At 41.7% G+C, this 27,968-nt stretch overlaps 1 protein-coding gene across 8 annotated transcripts in view; it reads left to right on the top strand.

Moving 5' to 3' along the window:
* The window catches only part of ARHGAP26 (Rho GTPase activating protein 26), a 491,973-nt gene that overhangs the window by 155,954 nt on the left and 308,051 nt on the right, over positions 1-27,968 (top strand). For all 8 annotated transcript variants that reach the window (XM_028493332.2, XM_028493329.2, XM_028493328.2 and 5 more), the window contains 3 exons: positions 700-800; positions 7,045-7,139; positions 26,359-26,437. In XM_028493332.2, coding sequence (XP_028349133.1) covers positions 700-800; positions 7,045-7,139; positions 26,359-26,437 — 275 coding nt within the window. The remainder of the gene's footprint in view (positions 1-699; positions 801-7,044; positions 7,140-26,358; positions 26,438-27,968) is intronic.

Genomic DNA, 27,968 nt, shown 5'->3' on the forward strand with positions numbered 1-27,968 from the left:
ATAAGGTAATTGGCCAGGCACCTGATAAAATCAGATACTGTCAGAATTTGTCTGTAGGGCATCTGCCTCTTTCCTGAGGGATAATTTTGAGGGACAAACTCCTTAGATTACATTTGAGCATTTACAGTTACTTCTGTTCCACATGTCTGGTGTCTCTGGGTTTTCCTTGTCTGCTTTTCAGGTCTTCTTGAGTTCTGCTAAAGTAAAAATTAGGGGTTTGGAAGTAGGTCAGAACCCCTGTACGTGTGTGCACATGGTCGCAGAGCAGCTGTGTGGGAAGCATGAAGCCATCACACCAGATGGGGACGGAGACAAGCACTTTGAGGAGCTTTTCTGTGTTCCTTCTTAATCATCTTACTCCTGTCAGGGGAGAGAAAGGAGACTTCAGATGGAGATTGATAATGTGGGAAAGTGAATTAATTTCCCCAGGGAACCTCTACTTCCCTTATATTTTAAGAGCCATCGGATGCAGCATTTAGTGGCAAACAGTCTTCCTTGGTCCTTGGGGAAAGCCCTGGGTCGGTTGCATTTCCAGCTTGTGGAATCAGATTTCTGCCTGTTCACGTCTAGCTGGTGTGGAGAGTATATTGCCCCTAGAAACAGTTTAAGGATAGGTGAGCACTGTGAGTTACTGGTTGTGTGTTTTTCCAGCATGCAGTGGACGTGTAGAGATGTTTTATGGGGAATATTACCTTGCAGGTCATTTTGGAACTTCCTGGGTGAAGCACTACTGTACATATCAACGGGATTCCAAACAAATCACCATGATACCATTTGACCAAAAGTCAGGAGGAAAGGGGGTGAGTTCATTTTTAAATTTCATGCTTGATTTGCTTGGTTAACATATGATGAGTATAATGCATGTTTGAAGTAACACCTCCAATTTTCACTGTGATTTTCTTAATTTTTATACAGTAGTTCCAGGAGGCATGGCACCTGAAAAAGTAAATGAAACAAGATGATTATTTTGAGCACTAAGTTACATTGGCAGCTGCAATTAAGAAAGCCTTTTGTATTTCACATATATACAGTGTTAAGTGTGTATAATGTGTTTAGATGCTAGAAATTCTTGGATGACCTCATCCTGTGAAACTGATTCTTGTCACTCTCACCCAATACCCAGAGGGCTGCCAGTTGGCAGTTTAGATGTCCCAATTATCTGTTGCTGTGTAACAGGTCACCCCAAAATGTAGCGACTTTGAAAACAACACCAGTCATTCTAGTATTTCCTACAGTTTCTGTGGGTAAGGTCTTTGCAGAGCATTTGGATAGATGGTTTGGGCTCAGGGTTTCTTATGCTGTTTCAATCAGATAGTGACTGGAGCTGGATCATAAGGGTCTGAAGCAGCTCTGGGCTGGTCAGATATAGCTCTCTTCCTTTCTCCTGACCTCCTCTCCCATTCTCTTCCTTCTTTCCCTCTTGCTCTGTATAGTCTCAGGGCCTGTCCTCTGGCCTCTCTACGTGGGCTATTTTGGGTTTCCTCACAGCATGGCAGCCTCAGGGCAGCTAAAGGATTCAAGAGTGAATATTCCAGCAACAAAAGCAGACCCTGCAAAATCTTTTAATGACGGAGGCTTAGAAGTCATATTGCCTTAGGTTTGCCCCATGTGTTGGTTGAAACAGTCATAAAAGCCCACCCAGTTTCAGTGTGAGAGGACATAGGCCCTGCCTCTTGATGAAAGGAGTATCAGAGTCTCATTGCATTGAAGCGCATGTGGGATGGAAGATATTCTTATGGCCGTCCTTGGAGGAGATAGTCAGGCTGCATCTGCGGGGTCCCCACTGCTGGGAGCTCCTTGCTGTGTCCCAGTGGTTCTCCTTTCCTCTGGGAGCACTCTGTCTGTCTGCATTTTCTTTTTAGGTGATCTGTCTTTTCTCTCTGGCTCCTCATAATATCTTCTTTTTTTTTCTTTTGGTATTCTACATTTCATTATGATAGTCCTTTCTGTGAATTTTTTTCTTTTTTTCCCCAATCAGTTGTGCTTAGGCATTTTGGCCTTTCTGGATTTGAGGATTGGTGTCTTTCAGTAACTTTGGAAAATTCTCACCGATTATCATTTTGAATTTTGCCCCCCTCCCCATTCCTTCTATTATTCAGTATCTCCTTCTGGAGATATTTAAATATTTTTTAACAAAAATATTTATATGTTTCATTTCTTTGAATCTCTGGACTCAGTTCTGGATAATTTCTTCTATCTTTAGTTTAAATAATTTTTTGGCTGTATCTAATCCGTTGATAAAGTAGTCCTCTGTAAGTATTCCAACCCTGGCCCTCTTCTCTGTGGCAAATTTTTGTGCATCCTGTTGGGTTTGCATATGTGCGGGCATTACAGTGTAGAGGTTAAGAGCACTGGCCCTGAGGTTGGACTGCCCGGGTCAATGATGTGACGCTGTTGTCATTACTGTTAGCTACTCCCCCGTGCTGTCCCCTTGCTCTCTGCCACTTCCAGTTTTTCTTCCTAGCTTTCTTTCTCTTAGACCACAATGCAGGAGTTGATCAGCATCTCTGTCCTTCCCTGTATCAAGGCAAAAAAAGCCAAGGCTCTTTTAATGTGTCTTGTTAGGGGTAAAGTTGACTTATAAATAATCTCAGGAAAGCAGATATGTGAAAATATCAAAATATAGGGAAATTACAGAGTTAGAAGGAGTATTAAAAATCTCTGTTAATAGGAGTTCCCTATTATTCATGAAATGGAATTAGAGTTAGGTCTGCCTTTCTTGGGTCAAGTCATAGTCCTCTTCTAACTCCTAGTTCTTCTAGAAATCAGATTCACTGAGTTATTCTCTCACACAGTCTTTATTTTGGGACCGTTTATCTTGTGCTTTCCTAAACCTGGAGTGAAGAACTCTCTTGTATTTTCTCTACTCCTTTCGTACCATGCTTGAAAGTGAAGGGCAGAGATGAATTATGGTGTGTGTTTGGGACTCTTAGACTTTAGTGGGATAATAGGAAACGCCTCACTGAGTTGTTAAGAGGCTTATATGCATTAGTGTATATAAACTTCTTGGGACTGAGCCTGACACATAATAGAGGCTGCCGTATTAGGAGCTTGATATTATATGAAATAATTTTTCTAGTAATAATTACTTATATTTAGATTTTGTTTTATATTTTTCTAAAATATTGTTCTTTATCATCTTGTTTTATCCATTTTTCCTACTTTACAAAAGAGGAAATTGTGGGTCAGAGAGAGAGAATGATTTCTACGGATGTATGTTGAAAGAGTTACTTTGAACCAGTGCTCAAACCCTGATTCTGGAGCCTACATCTCCTGATTCTGAGGTTCATCATCATAATAAAAGAGAATAATATTGTATATGTGTAAAATAATAGTTTTCCATGACGCCACTCTGTTTCCTCATCCTCAGGGTGAGGAAATATGAAGACTGGCTGTCCAGAGGTGATGTCTTCTCAATTTATGCAGGAGAATCATGTGACGTCATTGTATGTGTGCTTGTACAAAGCTCTCTCCTGGCTTGAAACCCTTCATATGTTCCACCTGCTCACAGGATACAGACCACAGTCTGCATGATCTGGTCCCTGCTTCCCTCAAGCCCTTTCTCAGTCCAGTTTCCCTCTTGCATGGGGATTCCAGACACACTGGCTTCCTTTCAGTTCCTCCAGGGCTCCATGGACCCCCACGGCAGGGCCTTTCCACTTGCTGTTCTCCACCCCTGATCTGTGCTCCTGGTTTTATCTCCTGTGGATCCTTCGGGTCTCAGCCCAAGAAAGCCTTTGCCGACCTTCCTGCCAAGGTCACATCCCCTTAATGTAGGCTTTTGTAGCACAGCATATCTCTTTTGTTGTAGTGTTTGTTACCTTGTAACTCTTCATTTATTTGTTTAAGTGATTGTTATCTCCATCCCCTGTTTTTTTAACCACGAGTACTTGAACAGATCATCTTTATAGATTTTTCCTGATATGGAATGGTCATCTTGGCAACAGGGTCTTATCTTCTTCGTATTTCTGCTTATATTTGACAATCTTTTATAGTTCCCCTGTTTTCTCCTATTTCTCAGGGACACCTCCCCCTAAGCTTTTAAAGTGAGAGGTAGTCCAACGCCATTAAATCAGAAATAGAGTTAGACATTAACATGGTCAGAAGTCCGTATGTTTGGGCATTTCCAGTCATACACTTACGTGTTGCAGAAGGAACAATTCTCAATCTGAGAAATTAATCTTAGCCATTCAGTAAAAGACAATAGATGTAAGACTTGTGAATATAAACTGTCTCTTCCTAGGTCTTCTGTGTTTTGTGTGCTCTTCTGATATTAGTGGGTGGTTAAGTTTTACCATACGCAGTCACATTTCCTATTATTCAACAAACTAGGCAAGTTTGCTAATTTCCCTCCTAGTTTAGGAAGAAAGATTGGCAGATATAGGAGAAAAAGGAACCCTAAAAAATTCCTACGTGACAGGAAGAGAAGAAATCAGGGGCAGAAACCTCTATGTTTTTAGACAATAAATTAGTGTTGTGTGATAAAACTGTTGCATTCCATTTGTACAATGGAATACTACCCAGCAATAAAAAGAAATAAGCTCTTTTTTTTGTACCATGGATTTTAAAAATTGCCTTTATTGTTTTAATGTTTAATTTTTATTTTTTTTTATTGACGTATAGTTGATTTACAATATTACCTAAGTTTCAGGTGTAAAACATAGTGATTCACAATTTTTAAAAGTTACACTCCATTTATAGTTATTATAAAATATTGGCTATGTTCCCTGTGCTGTACAATATATCCTTGTAGTTTATTTATTTTATACATAATAGTTTGTACCTCTTAATGCCTATCCCTATCTTGCCCCTCCCTCCTTTCCTATAACCACTGATAACCACTAGTTTGTTTTCTATGTCCGTGAGTCTATTTCTTTTTTGTTCTATTCACATTTGTTTTATTTTTTAGATTCTACAGATAAGTGATATTATACAGTATTTGTTTTTCTATGTCTGACTTATTTTACTAAGTACAGTACCCTCCAAGTCCATCCATGTTGTTGCAAATGGCAAAGTTTCTTTTTTAATGGCTGAGTAGCATTCCATTGTGTGTGTGTGTGTATGTATGTGTATACACCACTGCTTTTTTTTTTTAACATCTTTATTGGAGTATAATTGCTTTACAATGGTGTGTTAGTTTCTGCTGTATAACAAAGTGAATCAGCTATACATATACATATATCCCCCCCGTGTCCTCAAGTCCATTCTCTATGTGTGTCTTTATTCCTATCCTGCCCCTAGGTTCTTGAGAACCTTTTTTTTTTTTTGAGATTCCATATATATGTGTTAGCATACGGTATTTGTTTTTCTCTTTCTGACTTGCTTCACTCTGTATGACAGACTCTAGGTCAATCCACCTCACTACAAATAACTCAATTTCATTTCTTTTTATGGCTGAGTAATACTCCATTGTATATTTGTGTCACATCTTCTTTATCCATTCATCTGTCGATGGACACTTAGGTTGCTTCCATGTCCTGACACTTGTAAACAGAGCTGCAGTGAACATTGTACACCACTACTTCTTTATCCATTCATCTGTTGATGGACACTTAGCTTGCTTTCATATCCTGGCAATTGTAAATAATGCTATGAACATTGGGGTTCATGTATCTTTTTGAATTAATGTTTCATTTTCTTTGGATATATACTTAGGGGTGTAATTGCTGGATCATATGATAGTTCTATTTTTAGTTTTTTGAGGAACCTCCATACAGTTTTATGCAGTGGCTGTATCAATTTACATTCCCACCAACAGTGTACAAGGGTTCCCTTTTCTCTACATCCTCACTAACATTTGTTATTTGTGGTCTTTTTGATGATAGCCATTCTGACAGGAGTGGGGTGATACCTCATTGTGGTTTTAATTTGTGTTTCTCTGATGTTGAGTGATATTGAGCGTCTTTTCATGTGCCTGTTCCTCTTTGGAAAAATGTCTATTCAGGTCTTCTGCCCATTTTTTAATTGGGGTGTTTGCTTTTTTGTTGTTGAGTTGCATGAGCTGTTTTTATATTTTGGATATTAACCCCTTATTGGTCATATCATTTGCAAAAAGAAATGAACTTGATTTGTACAACATGAGTGAATCGCAAACGAATTATGCTGAGTGAAAAAAGTCAGACTTAAAAGAGCATTCCGTTTGTATAAAGTTCCAGAATATGCAAACTAATTTGTGATGACAGAGAACAGATTCAGTGTTTGCCTGGGAATGGACTGGGTGGAGGGATGATGGATTACAAAGGGACTTACCAGGAAACTTTTGGGGCTGATGGAAATGTTCACTACCTTGATTGTGGTGATGATTTCACAGATGTATACAGATGTCAAGACTCATAAGTTGTACGCTTGAACATGTGCAATATATTATACATTTAAAAATTATACTTCAGTAAAGCTGTTAAAACATATTTATTGCACACCTACTCTGTTCCAGGGCCTGTTTGGTCTCTGGGGACACGAGGGTAAGCGAAAACAGACACAGTACAGTATGCCCTCAAGGAGCTTAGAGCCTAATGAGGAAAGAGACATTATTTGAATTATCACTTACAGCAACAGCAAATCTCACCTGTGATCAGTGCTGTGAGGGAAGGAGGGGTACATGGTGCTATGTGAACATGTCTGGGGGTGTTTGACCCGGTCCAGAAATGTTTCCCTGAGAAGTGACCATTGAACCAAGGTCATAGAAGTCCAGAGTTGGAAGGAGACCTCAAGGTAATTGTGTTTCAACTCTTATCAAATCTATAAATTAAACCTATTTAAGCCAATATCAACAAGAATTTAACCTAGCATGGGTTGATGCTGTACCGTCATGATCTGTTAGTACTCAAGACATTGGGCTCTAAGTATTAAACATGGCTTACAGATTTTATTTGAATGAGGCTGTGGTCTGAGAAGGTTTATGACCAACCTTCCACCTCCTGTGGTCCTGAACACTCAGGTTTGAGAAGATGAAATGATCGCTTCTGTTTATGTGGCACGTTTGTCCTGGAGAGGAGCATGGCCCGAGTTCTGGCCTCATCTTGATAGTCTGTGTGTTCCCAACAGGGAGAAGATGAATCAGTCACCCTCAAATCCTGCACACGGCGGAAAACAGACTCTATTGAGAAGCGGTTTTGCTTTGACGTGGAAGCAGTAGACAGGTGAGTAGTTGTCACACTTTTTCTCAGGAACAAATATTGCTGAATTTGGATTTCTTTTCCATTCATTCAAAACTTTCTGTTTTTTTCCCCTTCTTTCCCTTCTCCATATAGACCTCAGGCCAGTTACTGATTTGCAAGAATCATAGCCTCCCCATCCTATAGATTCAGCCCTGAGCCCCTGACTGGTTGGTTTAATTTTAATGTCAGGGCTTTCCTTCTTGGGAATGTGTGTTATGTCTCAGGAGGATGAATATATGTTTCAAGGAAACTGACTGTTTAGCATGACTGTTTCAGCTCTTTAAGATTTTTTTACTTAAAAATTTTTATGTAATGATTCAAAAGGAGTTAGGTAAAGGGAAAAGTAGAAGAAGTTCTATCAATTAAAGAAAAAGCTTTTATGAGAGAGTAGCATTGACATGTATACACTACCAAATGTAAAATGGATGTCTAGCAGAAGCTGCTCCAAATCACAGGAAGATCAGCTCAATGCTTTGTGATGACCTAGAAGGGTGGGATAGGAAGGGTGGGAGGGAGGCTTAAGAGGGAGGGGTATTTTTTTTTAGTTACAGTATTTCACCTACCACTGTGTGTGTGCATCCAGGAAAGAAAGCAAACCGCTTTCAACATCAGTCTTAGGAGAGGGAGCTCTGTGTTGTGTTCCTCAAGATTTACAGTCTCATTAAGTTGTACCATTTCATGGTGTTAAGCTAGTTTGACAGCATTCCAGTTCTTTGAGACACTTTACTTGGCAACAGGTTAATTCTTTGAGTGAAAGCCATGAGTTAAGCTTATTTGATCTGTCTATTCAAGATCAGCAGTGCTAGCACAAAGATCCTGAAATCTCAGCATGATTGTCCTATAATGCTGTTAATTTATCCCCTTTATTTTTTTTTTTTAAAAAGCTACACCACTTTGTCAAGCCAGTATCTACCCTCTCTGGGACGTTTACCTGTGGCCACTTTATGGCAGCTCTACTTTGTCAAGCCACTTTCTACCCTCTCTGGGACGTTTACGTGTGGCCACTTCACGGCAGCTCTACTTTGTCAAGCCAGTATCTACCCTCTCTGGGACGTTTACCTGTGGCCACTTCACGGCAGCTCTAGAGGATCTGGAGCGCAAGTACCACCTGGCGTGTGCTGCTCCATGTGCTGCCAGGTTTGAAATGCCTTCTTGTGGCATGATGTGTCCCTGTGTTTTGGCCCCTGAGGCTGCTAGAGTGGCCGTGGAGAGAGCATGCCTGTTTAGCCTAAATCAGACGTTCGTGGAAACTAACCGTGTCTCGTTAGCAGTCTAGTTATTACAGCTTTGGCTCTCAAGTCAGGCAACCCGGATCTAAATTTTGACTTTTCTGCTTAGTAGCCATGTGACTTTGGGCAAGTCACTTAATCTTGCAAGGCCTTGATTTCATTCTCTGGAAAATGAAGGTGGTTATAGTACCCGGTTCCTAGCATTGTCAGGATTCAAGAAGAGAAGGCATATAAAACACTTGGCATACTGGCAAATAATAAAAGCTCAGCAGTTAGCCTTTATTATTTGTTAATTAGCATGTCCTGCATGTTTACCTGCCTTGATATTTCAAAAGCTAGACTCTAAATGCAGAGAAGTCAATATCATTTGTAAAGAAAAGAGAGTATCCCAATCGTTCACCATGTGTGGGTTGTGAGAGGGGAAGGGAGCGGAGAAGGGCTGTATGGTGGGGTAGGTTGAATTGGGGTAGCAAAGGGGGATTGCAAAAAGTGTGCCTCAAACTAAGATGATTCTTGACTGTAAACAAATCCTGAGTCAGGATGCTTTAAGCCCTTGTAGGCATCTCCTCTATTCTAAGCATGGAATTTACTGGAGTTCATATTGTTGGAATCCATGAAAGATGGATTAGCAGATGTGTTTGTGTGGAAATGGAGCCAGTTGTTTGATGCTGGTCAGCTGATAGTTCCCAGAGATGATCGTCTGTTTGCAGTACTACCTGGGTGAGGGCAGTGCCCTGCATTGCAGCTCTTGTTAGATTTGGAAATGAGGTCAATGATTCTTTCTGAAGCTGAATTGTTTTCTTCTTCAGAAGTTTCCCAGAAGTTGCCGAGAATTGCTTTTTAGGCAATTAAAACTCACCATGGTTCCTCCATCTCATTTCCACCCTTGCCAACACTTCCTACCACCTTCCCCATGTATTATGCCCAGAAAAGCTTTGCACGTCCCAATTATAAGCTGAGAGCAAATGTGTCACATTCAGCATACTGAGTGGGTTTGGGAAGTCAATTTCTTCTAGGTCATCATCTCTGGTTCCCTTGGCATGAAGTGGAGGGGCTGCAGTTGTGGTGCAGAATGAGGCTGCTAAATCTCCTCTTAATAAGCAGGAGGGGAGTAGATAGTACTGTTGTATTATTTGTAGTTTTGATGTTCTGTGTATTGTGATGCTTTCTGCCTGGGGAGAGCCTGCCCCTTTCGGGGCCGACCAGTCCTTAGAGTCAACCGAGGGCTCAGCGTGGTGAGCGCCATTGATGTGTGGACTTCCGGTCCAGAGCCACAGCACCTCTACTGGCTCCAACAGCCCAGGAGGCAATATTCCTCTACCAGACACCTAGGGACCACTCCCACAGCCTATTAGCACCTGTGAAATTATTCAGACCAGCCACTCCTAAACAGTTTACCTATCCCTGCCTTGCCTTTGCTGCAGAAACTCTTAACAAAGGTCGTGGTCTAGGCTCTCCCCTCCGACCACTTCTGCCTCCTGGATGATGCTGGTGCTTTCCCACCTGGCCCTGTGTGGTGTGTCAAGTGTCCTGTTTCTAACACCTGTGAATGTAAGAAACTTGGTTTGCCTGAGCCCCTTCTGTGTCTCCTCTTGTGGTCACACCTGACTGGCCGTCACCCGAAATAACACAGAACATCAATGAAACCCCTTCTCTCCATTTTCTATATAGGTTGTCGTCTTTGGTCTCAAAGGTTAGGTTACTGTTGGCAGTATTTTCTTTAGTGTCTTTCTGCATTTTCCCCCCACATCCAGGAAGGGACTGAGGTGAGAGGGAAAAGGCATTTCCACACACTCAGGGGAGGCATCCCTGGGAACTCTGCCCGGAGTCCTGTTTTCTGGAAGACTCCTACATCTTGCTTTTTCTCTAGCGTACTTTAGCAAGGAGGGGATGCTGCTCGCTGTCGTGCCGTCTTTTCAACCTTCCACAGACTTCTCAGCTTCTACCTGCTGAGCTGGAGAGGCAGAGGGGCAAAATGCAAAGTTTAGCGCCTAGGAAATGTGAAAGTAAAAGAGGGAATGGTTATATTTAACAGCATGAGGTTTTAGAATGTTCCCAGAGTATGTTAACTGTAGCATGTATAAGCATTATGTAGTATCTATTAATGTTTTTTGCTATCAAAATACGAATACATGCTCAAGTGTGGATTATTTAAGTTCGAATATGTGGTGTTGTGTGGTTTTAAAGTTGAATACTTTTATCCTTCAGACTCAGTGATGATGTTTCACGTTGCTCTGTAGCAGAAGCTGTAGCCTTTAGGAAGTGATGTTTTAGGAGGTCGGTGTTGCAAGCTGATGACATCAGTGTCGCTTACTGTATGGTGAGAACCACGCACACTCAGCATCCACAGGGGTGCTTGTTAGAACTACAGCTATAGGCCCCAGACCTATATAATCTGACTTTCTGCGAGACCGACCCTGAAATCCACTTTTTGAATGAGCTCTTCTGTTATCCTCTATTCTTAGTCATAATTGGTACATTAAACAGCAGGCATATCGCAGTACAGTTTTCTCAGAGCGCATGAAAGCATTTTCCTTATTAGAAACATAACAAGCAACAGTAAAATAAAACAAAAGCTTAATTCTTAGCCTTGTGGAGGAGAATATAGCTAGTAGTAAAGGTGATCACCAGCCTCTGTTACAGATTACCAGGAAAAAAGCAACAACGATAACCACAATAAAACCCACTTTTTTAGTTAACTATGGAGGTGGGGTGAGGGGACCAGCAGTGAGGGAGCACTTTCTGGAAGCTGAACACTGTTTATGTATTTCATGTAATCCTCACTACAGCCCAGGGTGGCTTGTGCTCCAAGTATCTCATGTTACTGAGGAGGAATCTACAGTTTAGAGGATGAGTCTTACCCAAGTTTCAGGTGGGATTTGAACTGAGGGTCCTAGGACCTCATTGTAGGGCGCTTTGCTGCGTCAAAACTCAGGGTTTTTAGAAACGTTTCGAGTGATAAGCCCTGTGCTATCTGTACTTGGATTTCAGGGCCACCGCTGACAATCACCTTGCTGACTGTGAAATCTGATGAGGGCTTTCTCACCCTAATCATTGACATTTGGTGCATAAACTAATGGTGGGTGAACTAAAGCAGCACACTTGCTTCTGTTCCCATATTTCCTGCCCTGTACCCTTCAGAGAGCCCTTCCGTGACTAACAGTTTAAAGAGGCACTGCCGAGAGAGCACAGGCCAAGCACAGGGCACATAGTTCCATAAATGCTATGTATTTTTTGTACACCTCTTCTTTTACCTTTTATTCTTAAGATGACACTCATTTCTGTTTATCTCAGGAGACTAGCATAAGTTAGAAATCAAAGCAATAGTGCCATTTATCAGTTGATTGTTTTCATTGTATCCCAACGCATTGCCGTCAATTTGTTAATCCTCAAGTCCTGCTCGAAAGGGGTTAATCCCTGACATTTCCGTCCTCTAGGAAGAACTGTTGTGACTCTGACCCATGAATGAGCTAGAAATCAGATTAAGGGTTAATCCAGAGCTTAGGGATTTAGATTTATAGGTCTTGAACTTCTTGTGTCAAAGATCCTCTTTAATACCGTGAATACATTTCAGAACGTTACTTTTAATTCTTACATCTAAGTTCTCTTACAATTTTGACATCACAAACCTAGACCTGTACTCCCTTCTCTGTATCCTCCATCCTTCCATATTGACTTCCACATAATTATATAACTCTATGTAATTACATCTCATCTATCCTTTTTCTCTAGTGTCTGCCTTTTTTTTTTTTTTTTCCTTTTTCACAGAACTAGTTTTGGGGGGAGGTTCAGACCTAAGAAGATGCTGAAGACCCCTGGACTCTTCTGAGCAAATGTTGCACAGGCTCATATTAGCTCTTCATGCCTTTGGCTTTCTTTGAAGAGAATTTTATTGTTTGCAACGTTGAAAAGTGAAAGTTAGTAGAAATTCTTGTGACTTCAGTTCCAAACTGAAAAATTGCTTAGACTGAGGTATCATGTCCATCAAATCAATGTGATGCTTCTTTGAATTTCCCTTCTGGTTTTGTTTTTCAATTCATTCTTAGGACTCCAGCATTTAGAATATTATGTGGCTTTAAATGAACATGTGTGGGTTGTAGTAGTTGTGGGTGTTGCTACAGCATTCTCCAAAGAAGAATATTTTCTTATTTTCCTAGAAGACATTTGTTATGGGTTGAGTCATGTACCTCCCAAATTCATACGTGGAAATTCTAATCTTCACTATCTGACAATGAAAATTATTTGGAGATAGGGTCTTTGCAGAGGTAGTTAAGTTAGAATGAGGTGATTAGGGTGGGCCCTAATCCAGTATGACTAGTGTCCTTATAAAATGGGGTAATTTAGACACAGAGCCAGACCAGGTACACAGGGAGAATGCCATGTGACCGTGAAGGCAGAGATCAGGGTGATGTGTCTTCAAGCCAAAGAATGCCAGAGATTGCTAGCAGACCACCAGAAGCTAGGAGAAAGGGATGGAAAAGATTCTCCTTTCCATACTTCAAAAGGAACCCATCTGCTGACACCTTGCGCGCTCGAACTTCTAGCCTCTAGACCTGTGAGATAATACACTTCTGTTGTTTATGCCACTCAGTTTGTGGGTCTTTTTACAGCAGCCCTAGCAAACCAATACATTATTGAATAAGAGGGCCTTTCTCACTGAAACAGCCATAAAAGGGGCCCCCGACAGCCTTTTAGATGGATGGCCCAACACACACTCCTTAAACAATCCAATTGACAAGGAGCCCCACTTCGCAAAGCAGCCCTTTCACGTAACTTATCTTCCTTATTCTGGATACTCTACGCAGCGTAAGCTTTCATTAGCTTTTAAAAAAGTCATCCTTTCTTATCCCTTAATAAAGAAGCATTCTTTGGTGCCTTTGTATTACCTTACCATAGAACCAAACATTTGAAAGTTTATATGTTATATTGGTTAATGGACTAAAGAATAGATTTATCATTTTTTCTTTAAAGTGTGTTAACTCTTTTTGAGGGAGCTTAGTGTAAAATTCCTGGGTAAAAATGAGACTTCATCTAAAAGCAGCTGTTAGGGGTAGTGGCGTGTGATACTTGCCAATGTCTGTCTTCAGTCACTTTGAACAATTAACTCCACCATGCAGTAACTTATGGAAATGAATGAGCAAATGTAGGGGAAATATTTGTTTAAGCTAAAGAATCATGGTGGTAGTCATCTCCCAGCGTCTCAGCATTTGTTTATCTTTAAGAGATGTCTCACAGATGTATGTGACACATGTGTATTTTCTCCCAAATGTCATCCAGGAGGGACCGCTAAACCGTATGGAAAAGAATAGAAACAAAAGGCTTCTTTTTGATGCACTGAATCAATGTAGTCTCTTGAGGGGTGGTGTTTATACTTGGGGAAAGGAAAGAATTAGAATGCTTTATGTTTTCCAGGACTAGCTGACCCCAACAGAAGTCCATACATTTGAAGACATTATGTAGAGTGTTGAGTGCCCCATTCCCACTCTTGGTACTCTCCAGAGGTGGGCTGCAAAGGACAACTTATTAGGATGACAGGGGTACTGGGTGCTAGTGGTGTCACGGGGACCAAGACAAGCATAGTCCTTGCCTTCATGGATCTTACCGTTGATTGTAGAATGGGCAGACACATACACATACATTCGTGCAACTGAAGGTATAAATACTAGTATGTTGAGTGTTCCAGCAAACTTGGAGGACCAGAATGCTGTACGGAAGATGTAACACACAGAAGGACTTCACCCTTCTACTCTTACAGAGAAGGATGGCATGACTAGAATGCCCTGAATTTTCATTCCCTCTCTCCTCCCCTCCATTCCTCATTTATTAACCATAACTACATACTGGAGATTCTACTGACCGTGGCGATATAAAGTGTAATGAAGCATTATGAATCTAATAGACTTTCCTTCTTAAAAGTCATCTGATTTTTCTTGCAAACCAAATCCAAAATCCTCCTTCTGTGAGCTTTCCACGAATAGGTAAAGAGAGACAGCTTTCTTCTGAACCAGTCCCAGCCTGGCGTGTCATACCCACTGTCAACTCTATCCTCGCGTCCCACCGTGTACTGTGTATTTGCACAGTGTACGAGCTTTTCTTTGTATTGGTTGGCTGGTTGTTTAATTAGGTATGTTTTATATAACTCTGTTCAATTCTAAATAGCTGTCTCAGGTAATTTTGCTCCCAGAGGCAGAATAACATCATTTTATCCAGCTTTAATCCAGTACTGTGTGCATGTGGTTGTTCAATTTTGTTTTTTATGGTAATGCAATTTTTGAGTTAGATTATTTTGTTCTTTCCTTCGGGACTTTGGTGAAGTACTGTGTAAGAGACTACAGGAGCTGAATCATGTTAGTTGATATTTAAACTAAAATTTGAGCGAGTACACACACAATCTGCATTTCTTTATAGGTAGGACAAAAAAAAAAAAAACCCAGGAAAATGGGAGATTGGTAAGAGTAGTGGCGGCTAGAAAGATTAATGGAAAATCTGAATAATCTACCCCAACCCTCCAATGAGTCACCACTCTTATTTCAAGTCCATTTTTATAGAAGGCTGCATGATGCTGGTAAAAGATCGAGGCAGCCCTAAGTTTGAATTTGAGATCTGCTTCTTTACTAGCTGTGTGAGTCTGGGCTGGTGGTTTAACCACATCTGTAAGGTGGGGCTAATCATACCTACCTTGCAGGATTATTTTGAAGGTGGAATGCTGTAATATTCTTCCCTGATGTAGTTCTCTGTCGGAAGAGGTTGTTCCTTTGAAGTTTTTCGCTCTACCCTAAAACCTGGGACTTCCTTGTTCTTAATGGTGAACCATAGCTTTGGAGGGTATTTCTTTGAGCCCGTTTGTTTCATTTTGATGGCGTGCCTTTTTCCTGTAGTGCCATGACTCTTCAAGTCATCTATAGGCTGAGGGTGAATACAGTTGCTTTAAGTGTATATCCGCAAAGGGGCTGCCAGGGGAAGAATCTGTTTTCAAACTATATTTATTTGTTTTATTTATCTACATTATTTATCTACATTTCCTATACAAGATAAAAGGTTTAAGCCCCTCCTTCCAATTTATGGTCCCAAAAGGAAACCTTACTAATTTTAAGTTAAAATAATACTCTTTTAGTTTGGTATGTGGTGTGTGTGCATGTACTTGTTTGTGTGTCTTTGTGAGATTGTGTGAGTGTTAAGACTGTGTTTTCCAAAAAGAATCATCTTATGTAACAGACTTTGTTTCAGTGCTCAGCCTCTAGATGGCAGTTTTGTATATGTATTAGTAACTATTAGCTGGTCCCGTTGAAAATTAGCTGTCCTTTATACATTGACATTTAGTAGTCAGTGGTGTGTGTGTGTGTGTGTGTGTGTGTTTGTGTGTGTTTCTTTTTATTTATTTATTTATTTATTTATTTATTTATTTATTTATTTATTTATTTATTTATTTATTTATTTATTTATTTATTTATTTATTTATTTAACATCTTTATTGGAGTATAACTGTTTTACAATAGTGTGTTAGTTTCTCCTTTACAACAAAGTGAATCAGTTATACATATACATATGTTCCCATATCTCTTCCCTCTTGCATCTCCCTCCCTCCCACCGTCCCTATCCCACCCCTCTCGTGGTCACAAAGCACAGAGGTGATCTCCCTGTGCTATGCGGCAGCTTCCCACTAGCTATCTAATTTACATTTGGTAGTGCATATATGTCCCTGCCACTCTCTCACTTCGTCACAGCTTACCCTTCCCCCTCCCCATGTCCTCAAGTCCATGCTCTAGTAGGTCTGTGTTTTATTCCTGTCCTACCACTAATCTCTTCATGACATTTTTTTTTCTTAGATTCCATATATATGTGTTAGCATACGGTATTTGTTTTTCTCCTTCTGACTTACTTCACTCTGTATGACAGACTCCAGGTCTATCCACCTCATTACAAATAACTCAGTTTCATTTCTTTTTATGGCTGAGTAATATTCCATTGTATATATGTGCCACATCTTCTTTATCCATTCATCTGTTGATGGACAGTTAGGTTGCTTCCATGTCCTGGCTATCGTAAATAGAGCTGCAATGAACATTTTGGTACATGACTCTTTTTGAATTATGTTTTTCTCAGGGTATATGCCCAGTAGTGGGATTGCGGGGTCGTATGGTAGTTCTATTTGTAGTTTTTTAAGGAACCTCCATACTGATCTCCATAGTGGCTGTATCAATTTTTTGTGTGTGTTTCTGTGGAAGAAATCATCATGTGAATATTACCTCTTAAAGGAAGGGTATTCTAAGTAACTCATTCTTTTTTTTTTTTCTTTCTGATTTTATGTTTATGTTGCTTATTGACTTTATTTTTTTATTTTTTTTTAACATCTTTATTAGAGTATAACTGTTTTACAATAGTGTGTTAGTTTCTCCTTTACAACAAAGTGAATCAGTTATACATATACATATGTTCCCATATCTCTTCCCTCTTGCGTCTCCCTGCCTCCCACCCTCCCTATCCCACCCTCCCTATCCCACCCCTCTCGTGGTAAGTGACTCATTCTTTCTCTAGAAATTCCTTCCTCTCACCCTTTTGCGATAGATTATTTCATACCCAGTTCCTGCAGAAGCAAGCATGCTCAGTTAATGTAACTTCTGTTTAAACATTACATTTAACCTTGCTTTCTGAGCTCAAGTCTCGGGCTCTTTGCTTCAGGGACAGCTTATTTGAGGATGATGAAAACAGATGAGTGATTGGGACGGTCCAGTGTGCATGCTGAGAACCAGCCAGTCCTGCTTTTCCCTCTTGGTGTGGCCTGTCTTTATCTTTTGCAACAGATGAATCCATTTTTCCTGGTTTCAAACTTCCCCTCCCCTCCCCTTCTCACCCCTTGTTTGAAATAATATTTGATTTTGCCTTCCTGCTGGTTGGTTAGAGTGCTGGTCTCAGTGCCATTGACATTTTGGAGAGGAAATGGCTTTTTCCTTCCTCAGAGGGTGTTCTCCTGCTCTGACTTCCATGATTTGGGTGGGGGTGTGGGGGGGGGAATATTGTACTTTCTGAATTGCTCCTTGGCTGTTCTGTAAAATGAACTAGGTAAGAAGTTCTTAGAATCTTTAGAATTCATGTATTTTTAAAATTACTGGGTTTTTTCCCTTTTAAAAAATTAAATGAGAAAGTATTTGCTGTTTGATTCTGGTTTAAGTAAGAGTGGGATGTGTTCGTTAGGAGACTGTGGTGTGAAGTAAGGCAACCTTATTTATATTACTTCTGTTACTTATTTCTATTCTTATTACTGTTTCTATTCTTTAGCCTGCATAGTGAAATTTGGAGTTTTATTGATTGAGTATACCAGTTTATTTGCCAATTTCTAAATATAAAATGAGTTTATTTTTTAAAAAGTGCAACCAAAATTTTGCTATTACATAAGTCCAAAGAAAGGAGATGGTTCAACCAGCAAACTCCACTTACCTGCATGTCTGATCATCATGAGATAGAATACTAACAAAGAAAAATTGATAAATGACCTAGATGATTTCTTGAATTAGAGTATTTTTCATAGTTTGTTATCAAAATAACAAGTGTTTGCATTCCCCCTGAGTGTTACTCATCCTGGCAATTAATAATGCTTTCTCCTGGTGCTGGGCGTTGAAATCTGCTTACTCCTATGTCCTCGGGGCCCATGGCGTGCACATCACTGGCACTCAATATGTTTCATTTAAGACCGTGTAACTTAATGTGCCAAAGATGTCTTTGTCTGGGCTTCCTGATGCTTCATGACTTCAGTCTTCTTTAAAATAAAAGTATAGGAAATTATCTGATGTGATTGGCAATATTACTCTTCAGACTATTATCATTGCTATGGTCCTAATTATTTTAGGACCTTTCCTCCCAGGATGTCACTGCTGTAGGTTATAATAGGTTATGGTTCATTCATTCATTAGGATCAGATCCTTTCTAAATAATTGATTAGAAGCCTGCTTCTGAAAACTTCTTAAGGGGTGTGTGTGTGTGTGTGTGTGTGTGAGTGAGTGAGTGTGCGTGTGTGTGTGTGTGTGTGTATGTGTGTTTGGGGCAGGGGGCGGGGGAGAGGAAGTCCCTTCCTCCCTCTCCCCTTTCCTTCCTCCAGAGAGAGAGAGAGAGAGAGAGAATGAAAGAGAGAAGTGCCTTCTTCCCCCTCCCTCCCTCCCTCCTTCCTCCTAAGGAACTGGTCACCCTGGATCCCCAGGGCACAGACTCTGCCTGCACAAGGGGGCAGTACAGTGTTGTGCTTAAAGTATGGGCCTTGCTTTAGAGTCAGGCAGACTGGGTTCAAGTTGAGGCTTTCCTGCTACCTAGCAGTGCAAGATTGTGCAAGTCATTTCTGAGTCTCAATTTTTAAAAGAAGTATAATGATAGTACTAGTTCATTGCAAGGAACAAATGATAATGCAAGCAAAGTCCTTGGCCCGGTGCTTGGCCCATAATAAACACTCAGTAAACCTTAGCTGCAGTTGGTGGGCCACTGGTTTGCAACGTCTGGTTTCCCTCTCACGTTCTATTTCTCTCACCTGTACCCCACCCAGGTTACCATGCCATATGTATTCTTCTCACGTGCAAGGGTATGTAATGCACAAGGATCGTCAATGGTTGATTATCTCAGAGCATGCATAGTTCTGCAGATTCATAAGTTTTTGTCTCCAGATAGTAGATGAATGTTGCCCTCCTGTGATGACACTGGGTCCGCAGTATTGGAAAAAATGGGAAAGTATCCCAGGTTCCCCCTTCATTGATGAACTGGAAAGGCTTCTGCTGAGTTGGACTGTGAGGTGCATCAAGAATACAGACACGCATCATTGTTGGTCCTGGTGCACGAGATGACGTTATAACATGTGATGATGGCCTGGGGTGGAGCTTAGGTAGGGAGAGGCAGAGAAGGACGAACACAGACCCCAGAAATCGCAGGCTGGTGGTCCACAGACATGTTTGGTTTGGCTTGAGTTGTTTAAGGCAACATTTTAAAATGGGAAAAATCTGTAAATGTTGATCGTGACTTCCCATGTGCCAGCTGTTTATACGGCTGAATGGCGGATGCCTCCTTTGGGTGGGGTGTGTGCTCTTCACTTTGCTGCAGTCTCCACCATGCCCTGTTGTCCCCCATCATGATGACAGGGGACAGCTGCCACTTTGCCTTGCATTTGCACTGTTGTTTTTCTCATAGAGGGGAAACCCCTTTGTTCCTATGACTATCAGAAAGCAAAAGTGCAGAAGAATAACAGGCTGCATGTTTTAAGGAAAATGAGACCAAGCCTAGTTTCCTTGGGGCAGGGAAGAATCTTATCCAGTTTCACTCATTTTGCTTACTTGCCTCATCACTATAGATGTTTGACTCTGTAATTTCATACACACATGGAAGAGATGTCATTCTCCAGGATTATTCTGCACTGGCCATATCTTTCTGTAAATGAAGATCTCCCATATGTTTGTGTAAATGAAGATCTACTGAAACCTTGAACACTTAAAATTGCCAAGGAACGGCTAGGGACCAGTTTTCCAAGTAGCACTTTAAAAGCAAAGGACCACTTCCTTTGGTGCTTGCGTATCTCTTTTCACCTGTGGATGGCAGTCCATTCTCCAGACCTTCATTGTTTCCCTCTGTCTTCTTATCTAAACGTAGTGAGGTAGGTTTCATGTACAGGCTGTGAGTACATGTGTTTCTGTGGATGCCACAGTCCTTCTTTTACTCTGAACTTGACCCTTAAATGTGCCATAGTGTGGATAGAAGCTGGGGAATGAACTCTTGCCAGCAGAAGATTTATAGTCTTATGAATGAGTAAACCCAAGATCTTTGGAGGTCGATTTAGAAAGAACAGTACTGTTAGATTCTGAGTGTGTTTGTTTCACTGGGGTGGAGTGAGTTAGCAATAGCATTTCCTGGTCCAATAGGAAGTGGGTGAATTGCCAAGCCACTGAGATCACCATTGTTGACTCACATGCAGGAATAAGGTTAGAGTAGGGAGGCTGTCGAGTAAGCCTGGAATCAGGGCTGGTTGTGATTCTGCTTGCTCCTGGCCGATGAGAAGGCTGTGAGCTGACATCAGTAGTCCCAGATTCCTGGATGTGCCGATAAACTATGTATTGCTTTATGAGGGCCCTTTGTGGAGGCCAGAGTTGGAAGGAGATAGGGCGGTGGGTAGCAGTTTGCCCTGTGATAGGTGAATAACTGTTTTCTGCATTGCCTGTGTAGCGTGAGAGGTGAGGTGCTTAGAGAAAGTTGCAGATCCTTGTTCATGCTTCTCAAGCTGATCCAGATATAGCACTAACCAAGGACATATTCAGAATGAACAGGAGGTGCTGTATTTGATGTAGAATTTTAGGATTGAGCCACAGAAAGGATTGTAAGTCATTTGTTCCTTCTCTCATCCGGTGGGTAGTGGGAGAACCCTGGCAGATTTTCTAGAATTTGCTGAAGACTCCTTCTTTGTCCTTATCAATTATTGGACATTAATTCCCAAAGGGGGAAGTAGGCCACTGTGATGCTTTATTCAGGAGGAAAAAGGAAATGGCTGTGATGTCAGAACCTGTATGTCAGTCTTTGGCCTGGCTTGCTTTCTGGTAGATGTGTGATTTTTCAGCGCTGTGTGACAGTGTTTGGGGGGTGGGGTCATGCGTATCCGAAGCACCGTGGTTCATTTCTTTTCCTTTTTAACCTGCTCTTCTCCCTCCATAATTTTGACTGTACTGCCACTTGCCGTCCATTCCTTCCACTGACCTGCCGCTCATTTGCCCCTGTGATAACAACTAATTTTTGGAGCATTTACTGTGTGTCTGACACTTTGAAATACCTTATACATATTTCACTTAACCTTCACAACAACCCCATGAGGTAGGCACTCATTATCTTCCTTTTAAAGAATAGCATAGAGTAGTTCAATTACTCGTCTGCTAGGAAGCACTAGAGTCAGGATAACTACTGAGCTTAGATGAGAAGTAGTATATCTTGGGTTTTTTAAAACTTTTTTTTTTTTTATTGAGGTGTAATCAGAGTGAAATGCATAAATCTTAAGTCTTTGTCTTAATGACATTACACACACACACACACACACACACACACACACACACACACACACACACCAGTGTGATCACCCAGGTCAAGTTATAGAACATTTCTGTTACTCCAGAAGGTCTCCTTGGGCAGCTTCCCAATCACTGCCCCTACTCCTTCCCCAAGACAAAATCATTGTTCTGACTTCAGTCACCACAGATGACTTTTGTGAGTATTTGAACATCATATCAATGGAATCACACCGTTGGTAGTCTTTTGTGTCTGGCTTCTTTCCCTCATTATTATGTCTATGAGATTCATTCATGTTGTTGCAGTAGTTGGTTCTTTTTTGTTGTTGTCTGTTGTTCCATTGTTTAAATATACAACAGTTTATTCTCTTATGAATGGATATTTGGCTTTTTGTTGTTGCAAAATTTGGCCATTATGAAGAAAACTGAGTATTCTCGAATGTTTCTTTTGGTGGATGTATGCACTCATTTCTCTAGGGGATATATCTAGAGGTAGAATTGCTAGATCAGAAGGCAGGTGTCCATTTAGTTTTAGTAGATATTTCCAACGTGGCTTTATCACTGTATTCTCTCACTAGCAATGTATGAGAGTTCCAGCAACTCTGCATTCTTGCCAGTACTTGTTATTGGTGGTCTTTTGAATGCTCTCCCTTCAGAAGGGTGTTTGTTTTATTTCATTGTGGTTTTAATTGCATTTTCCTGATGAGTCATCATGTTCACCCGGTTTCTTATGCTTGTGACCATTGGTGTGTCCTCTTTTATGAAATGCCTATTCAAGTCTTTTATCCATTTTATTAATTGGGTTGTTCATTTTTTTCCTATTTGTTGGCATTCTTTGCATATTCTGGATATTCATCTCATTGGAGGTAAAAATCACAAACATCTTCTCTTACTCTCTTAATAGTACCTTTTGATGACTAGAAGTTCTTTATTTTTGTGAAGTCCAATTTATCCTTATTTTTTGTGATTAGTGCTTTTTGCGTTCTTTTACAAAACTCATTGCCTTTTCATCTCTTGGGTATTTAGAGGCAGAAAAAAATGTGGAGAACCACTGCTGTAGAAAGTAAGCCACAGTCACACTGGCCATTATTGGATTCCTGTTTTTGGATTAACTGTTTGCCTACAGTGGTGTTCTGAGCCCTCATATTTATGAAGCACTTTAGGTTTCACAGAGCTCTTTATCATTCGCCCTCATTTGATCCCAGGCAAGAGCTCACTAAAGGCCTTGCAGGAGCATCTAGTCCCTTTTGATGGCAAGAGACGTGGGTGGTCAACACGAGCTCTCTGGGGGCCTCAGTATCTCCACGTTTCCTGTGGCTTTGTGCTTGAGGGCAAAGCATTAGACTGGTTCAGATCCTGGCTCTGTAACTGTGGACAAGGTACTTAACCTGTTTGAGCCTTGATCTTCTCATCTGCTAAATGGGATAATGAGAGTATACCTCCCTCATGATGTAGTTGTGAAGATGAAATGAATTAATTAATAGATAATGCTTAGCACACTATCTGGCACACAGTGCTGGGTTATTATTATTGTAGTTGTTCTTTCATTATATTGTTTGATAGGGTCACAATTGTTTTTTCAAAATTGAATTATAGTTGACTTAAAATATTAGTTTCAGGTGTACAACATAGTGATTTGATATTTTTATAGACTACACACCATACAAAGTTATTATAAAATATTGACTGTATTCCCTGTGCTATACATTACATCCCTATGACTTATTTCGTGGTTTGTACCTCTTAATCCCCTTCACCTATTTTGTCCCCCCTCTCACTCTTCTCCCCCCTGGTACCCACTAGTTTGTTCTCTGTATCTGAGCGTCACAATTCTTTGCAGAGCTGGAAAGAGCTCTGATCATTTACTCCATTTCTCTTTTATTGTGTCATATTTTCCTTTTCTCATTCCACACTCCCACCTCATGAGTTCTGTCTCTTTCCCTCTCTTTTTCTTGCCACTTTTGTTATGAAAAGCCAGATGCATTTCAGAAATGAACTAAATTGATAACCTGAATGAAAGCATACTGTCTTACAGAGACTGACATGGAACGTGTAGGGCCATTGAGAGTTTTGCTTGTTTTCTTTTGTTTTGAGGGATGGTGGTTAGTAGGGGCATAGGGACAGTAAATATGGAAAGGAAGTTAACTGCTTGATTCCAAAATAAAGTTGACCCATTTACCTTGGTTCTAGGAATTACACACATAAGAGATTTATGTAATTGTGGTTTAAGTTGTAATAAAGGAAAAGAAATTTGAAGCTGAGTTTTCTAGATGCCTAGAAAGGATAGTACATACAGACCCAGATGTACATACACCAGGCTAAGAGAAAGTTTTCTGAACTTGGGGTGATAGGATTAGAATCAAGTGTGTTAAATCTACTTTATTCAGCTCTCCACCACCCCCTCCCACAATAAAAAAGGAGAACAAAACCACATGTGGAAAAGAATGTATATTTTGATATTTCTTCTCGAAATGAAAACAAATCCTGTTGACTTTCCTGGTTACTAAGGCCAAGTGGCCCACCCTTCACAGCCTCTGAGTTTGTCTGAACTTCCTCTTTGTGGCTCTGGATAGAAATTTCACACTGTTTGCCATGAAGTTGATGTGACATCTGCGAGGTCCCTGAGACCTTGGTCTGCTAGGCAGCTATTGTGGTCTCACTGTTTGCTGGTGAACACCTAGCAGGAAATGAACTGGAGACACATTGGCATGTAGAGAGTAGCTCTACCCCAGCGGGGAGAGGAAGGTGTCTTTGCTCTCCAGTGTGGGGGGAACAGGAAGGAAAAAGGGGGGTGTCTGGGTGGGCAGAGGGGCCTTGGACCTAACTGTGCCTCAGGATCACCTGGGGAGATGGTTAAAATCCAAGTTCGCAGGCCCAGCCCCGACGTTCAGGTTCAGTGAGGTGGGGCTGGGCTGGGTACCTCTATGCTAAGGGCATGCATGATTCTGAAGCCAGGGGTCCAGGCACAACAACATTTAGAGCAACACACAGAGGTCCAGGCCCAGGGACTAGAGAGTTCCACAGTGGACTGCAGCTTTGTAGACTTTTTATCTCAAAGCCGTTAAAGCTTTGTGCGTGGCTTTAAGGTGGAAGAGTAGAATCAGTCCACCCAGCCCCCGGCCGTAGGGCTGTGGCTGCCAGCAGTCTGCAGATACCCAGCGGGGCAGGCACGCTGGATGTGCTGATGGTGGTGGGAAATGGGCACTTGGGCCTGAGAATGAGAATTTCTGAGAAGAAGAGGGAGTGTCCTGGCCGGTGCAGGGAGTCACTGTGTCTTCTGAGTCACTGTGTCTGGGTGCCAGCACCCAGTGTGGCCTTCACAGGAGTGACTGCCCTCTCGGGAATCAGCGTCCATCCCATCACCTGCCTCTCATCCACCTTCTTACCCCCCCTCCCCCCGCTGCTCCTCCCTCCCTGTCTCTCTGTCCCCCGCCCCCTTGTTCACCACCTCACGCACTCACACCCGCACCCCAGTGCCCCTCATCCCCGGCCCCTCTCTACTTACATGTTCACATCTTTGAAAACTTTTTTTCTTCAGGGATGTTGAGGGATGATGACTGAAAAGAAACAAATGTGATATTTAAAATACATTCAACATAAGTATTAATAGATCTAGCCTATTCATCGGAACTATGGAAATAAGCCAGGAACAGTGACTGTAGGTGGGTTGAATGAACAGGCTTTGGTGCTTGTGGGCCCAGGCTTGTGCTGCGCAGGGCATCGCGGAGCTCGTTTCTGTGTGTGTGTGTGTGTGTGTGTGTGTGTGTGTGTGTGTGTGTGTGTGTGTGTACACTCTTCTGTGATCCTGAGCCCTGCTGCAGTCTTAATTCTTGCTCAGTGGACTTCGGCCTCCCTTTTAGGCTTTCTCAAACTTTAAAGATGAGGATTTGAGTCATTAATTCTTAACTTTTTGTGGGTTGCAGTTTGAATTGTTTGTCCAGAAAAATACATATACATTTGGTGGGGGAGGGTGGCTTATAGACTCTCTGGGGCCCATCTGTGGACCCTAAGTCAAGAACTCCTGCATTAATGAGCATAGAGGGCTTGTAGCCCCTTCTCCCTAGTTCATGTTTGTGGCACACACCTCTTCTTGTGTGACATCTGTAAGGGGTACGCAACAAACACCATTTGATATTGTGTGCATGCTTTCTGAAGGGTTTGTGCTCAATTTGAAAGAACAAGCAGATTTCAAGGAGAGAGTGAAAAGAACTAATGCATGTAAAGACCTCAGTATCTGCGCTTCCCTGGTGGCACAGTGGGTGAGAGTCCGCCTGTCGATGCAGGGAACACAGGTTCGCGTCCCGGTCCGGGAAGATCCCACGTGACGCCGAGCGGCTGGGCCCGTGAGCCAAAAAAAAAAAAAAAAAAAAAAAGACCTTAGCATCTGCCATGGTAAAGATTCACTTAAAAATGCTGTATACATTTAGTATAATCATAATTATAACGCCATTACCCCTATAAGACTTTTTCATGTCAAAAGCAGTTTAGAATCATTGGACTAGATATTAGACCAGGATCCCTCCAGCATGGATGTTCCCCCTCTTTTAATTGAGTCCAATAATTCTCTTCACTTAAGAACGTGTTTATTGTACTCCTACTGGGAGTAAAGTACCCTAGTGAGCATTTTGGAGAAGAGAAATGAATATGATCTCAAACGCCGAAGGGAATCACTTGACTCCTCTGGGTCCCTTACCTGTACGTAGAGTCCTGTCTTCTGTGTTTCTTCCCACCTCCCTGAGGGAGGTGGGCTTATTGAGAGGGATTTGGGGGTGATAGCTTTGCTTTCTGAGGCTGGAAGGTGGCTCTGAAGAGCTGAGGTGTGCGCTCTCTCTCTCTGTGCCGTCAACCCCAGCAGGCTCTCACTCGGTCACTTAGATGTTTCTTTAAGGCTCACCTTCATCAGGATCTCTCTACCTGTGGTGCTGGGTTCACATCCGTGTCCTCATTTCTTTGCAGGCCCGGAGTTATCACCATGCAGGCATTGTCTGAAGAGGACCGGAGGCTCTGGATGGAAGCCATGGATGGAAGGGAACCTGTAAGTAACAATTCAGGGAAGTAGAGCAAGAATAAAGGTCCCGAGTTGTTTGTTGTTTCCTTAGTGCAGTGATTTTTGCCGTTGCTCTAAATAAAGCCTTGGGCTCTTGAGACCAATGTACCAGAGGGACTTTTTTTTTTTTTTTTTTTTTTTTTTGTGGTACGTGGGCCTCTCACTGCTGTGGCCTCTCCCGTTGCGGAGCACAGGCTCCGGACGCGCAGGCTCAGCGGCCGTGGCTCACAGGTCCAGCTGCTCCACGGCATGTGGGATCCTCCCGGACCAGGGCACGAACCCGTGTCCCCTGCATCGGCAGGCAGACTCTCAACCACTGAGCCACCAGGGAAGCCCTGGAGGGACTTTTTTAAATTCCTGGACTGATGTTTGTGGATATTGACACTGCTTCTGTGTAGATGCAACTCCTGAGCTTTGGTCTCTCAGTCTAAGGCATGGGTCCTGCACGATGCCACACCAGAGACCCCCCCGCCCCTTCACCGAGGCAACTGTAGCACCCCGAGGACTCTTAGAGGAAGCACAGTCCAGTCTAGCTTACTGAATACCTATCGATGCCTCCACAAAGTGCAGCGCAAAGCGTTACCTCAGATCCATTTTAACAGGTTAGATGATGATAAAAGTGTATACAGATGGTGCAGAACCTTTACTCATTGCCCTCTGGTTCAGCCTCGCATTGCCGTAGTTGGCTCACAACCCATTATAAGCAGTGGGATTACCCGGTCCCATGAAAGGAATTAAGCCTAGTAATGTGATCCATGCTCCCATTTCAGAGATGCTGGTCTTTGCTGGGTGATGTAATCTTGTGGTTTTTCTGCATCTTGTGACATGTGAAACCCACAGAAAAACCTTGGGGAAAGTCCCTAGAATAATAGTAGTTATCTTAATTTGCAGCCAAGGATCTCAACCCCAGTATTCAGCAAATCTCAAGATTACAGAAGTAAGAGTACGGTCTAACCATGTCCTACCACTAAAAGATAAAAAGAATCCACATTGTCAGAGGGCCAATAATTGGACCAATAATGATCACTTACGAAGGCATTGTCAAAAGGGGGAAATATGTGCAAGGGACATGAGGCATGCATAGCCTCCATTGACTGTAGAACTCTGTGCATCAAGTGGGGTGTCCAGTATAGATGATTCCAGTTCATTTGTGTGTCTCTTAGCCTACCCTGGTTAGGTTGTCTGTATCGATTCATGTCATTTTCTACTCAGGTATTTTGTATCCAAACATGGAACTCAATACAGGCAACTAAGCATAAGCAAATAACTAGTGTTTGTATAACATTTAATAATACAGAGCAAGATTTAAAGAACTATTTAAAGATTTAGGTGCAGTTTGCTAAACTCTAGTTAATTAAACATTATTTAATCTTAATTCTTCTGCTGGGCTAAAATACAGGATACCCCTGATTTTCCCTGAATACTTTGTTACTGATAACTTTTTTTTTTTTTTTTTTTTTTTTCGGTACGCGGGCCTCTCACCGCTGTGGCCTCTCCCCTTGCGGAGCGCAGGCTCCGG

Source organism: Physeter macrocephalus, chromosome 8 (genome assembly GCF_002837175.3).
Source record: "Physeter macrocephalus isolate SW-GA chromosome 8, ASM283717v5, whole genome shotgun sequence".
In the NCBI taxonomy this organism is placed as follows: Eukaryota; Metazoa; Chordata; class Mammalia; order Artiodactyla; family Physeteridae; genus Physeter; species Physeter macrocephalus.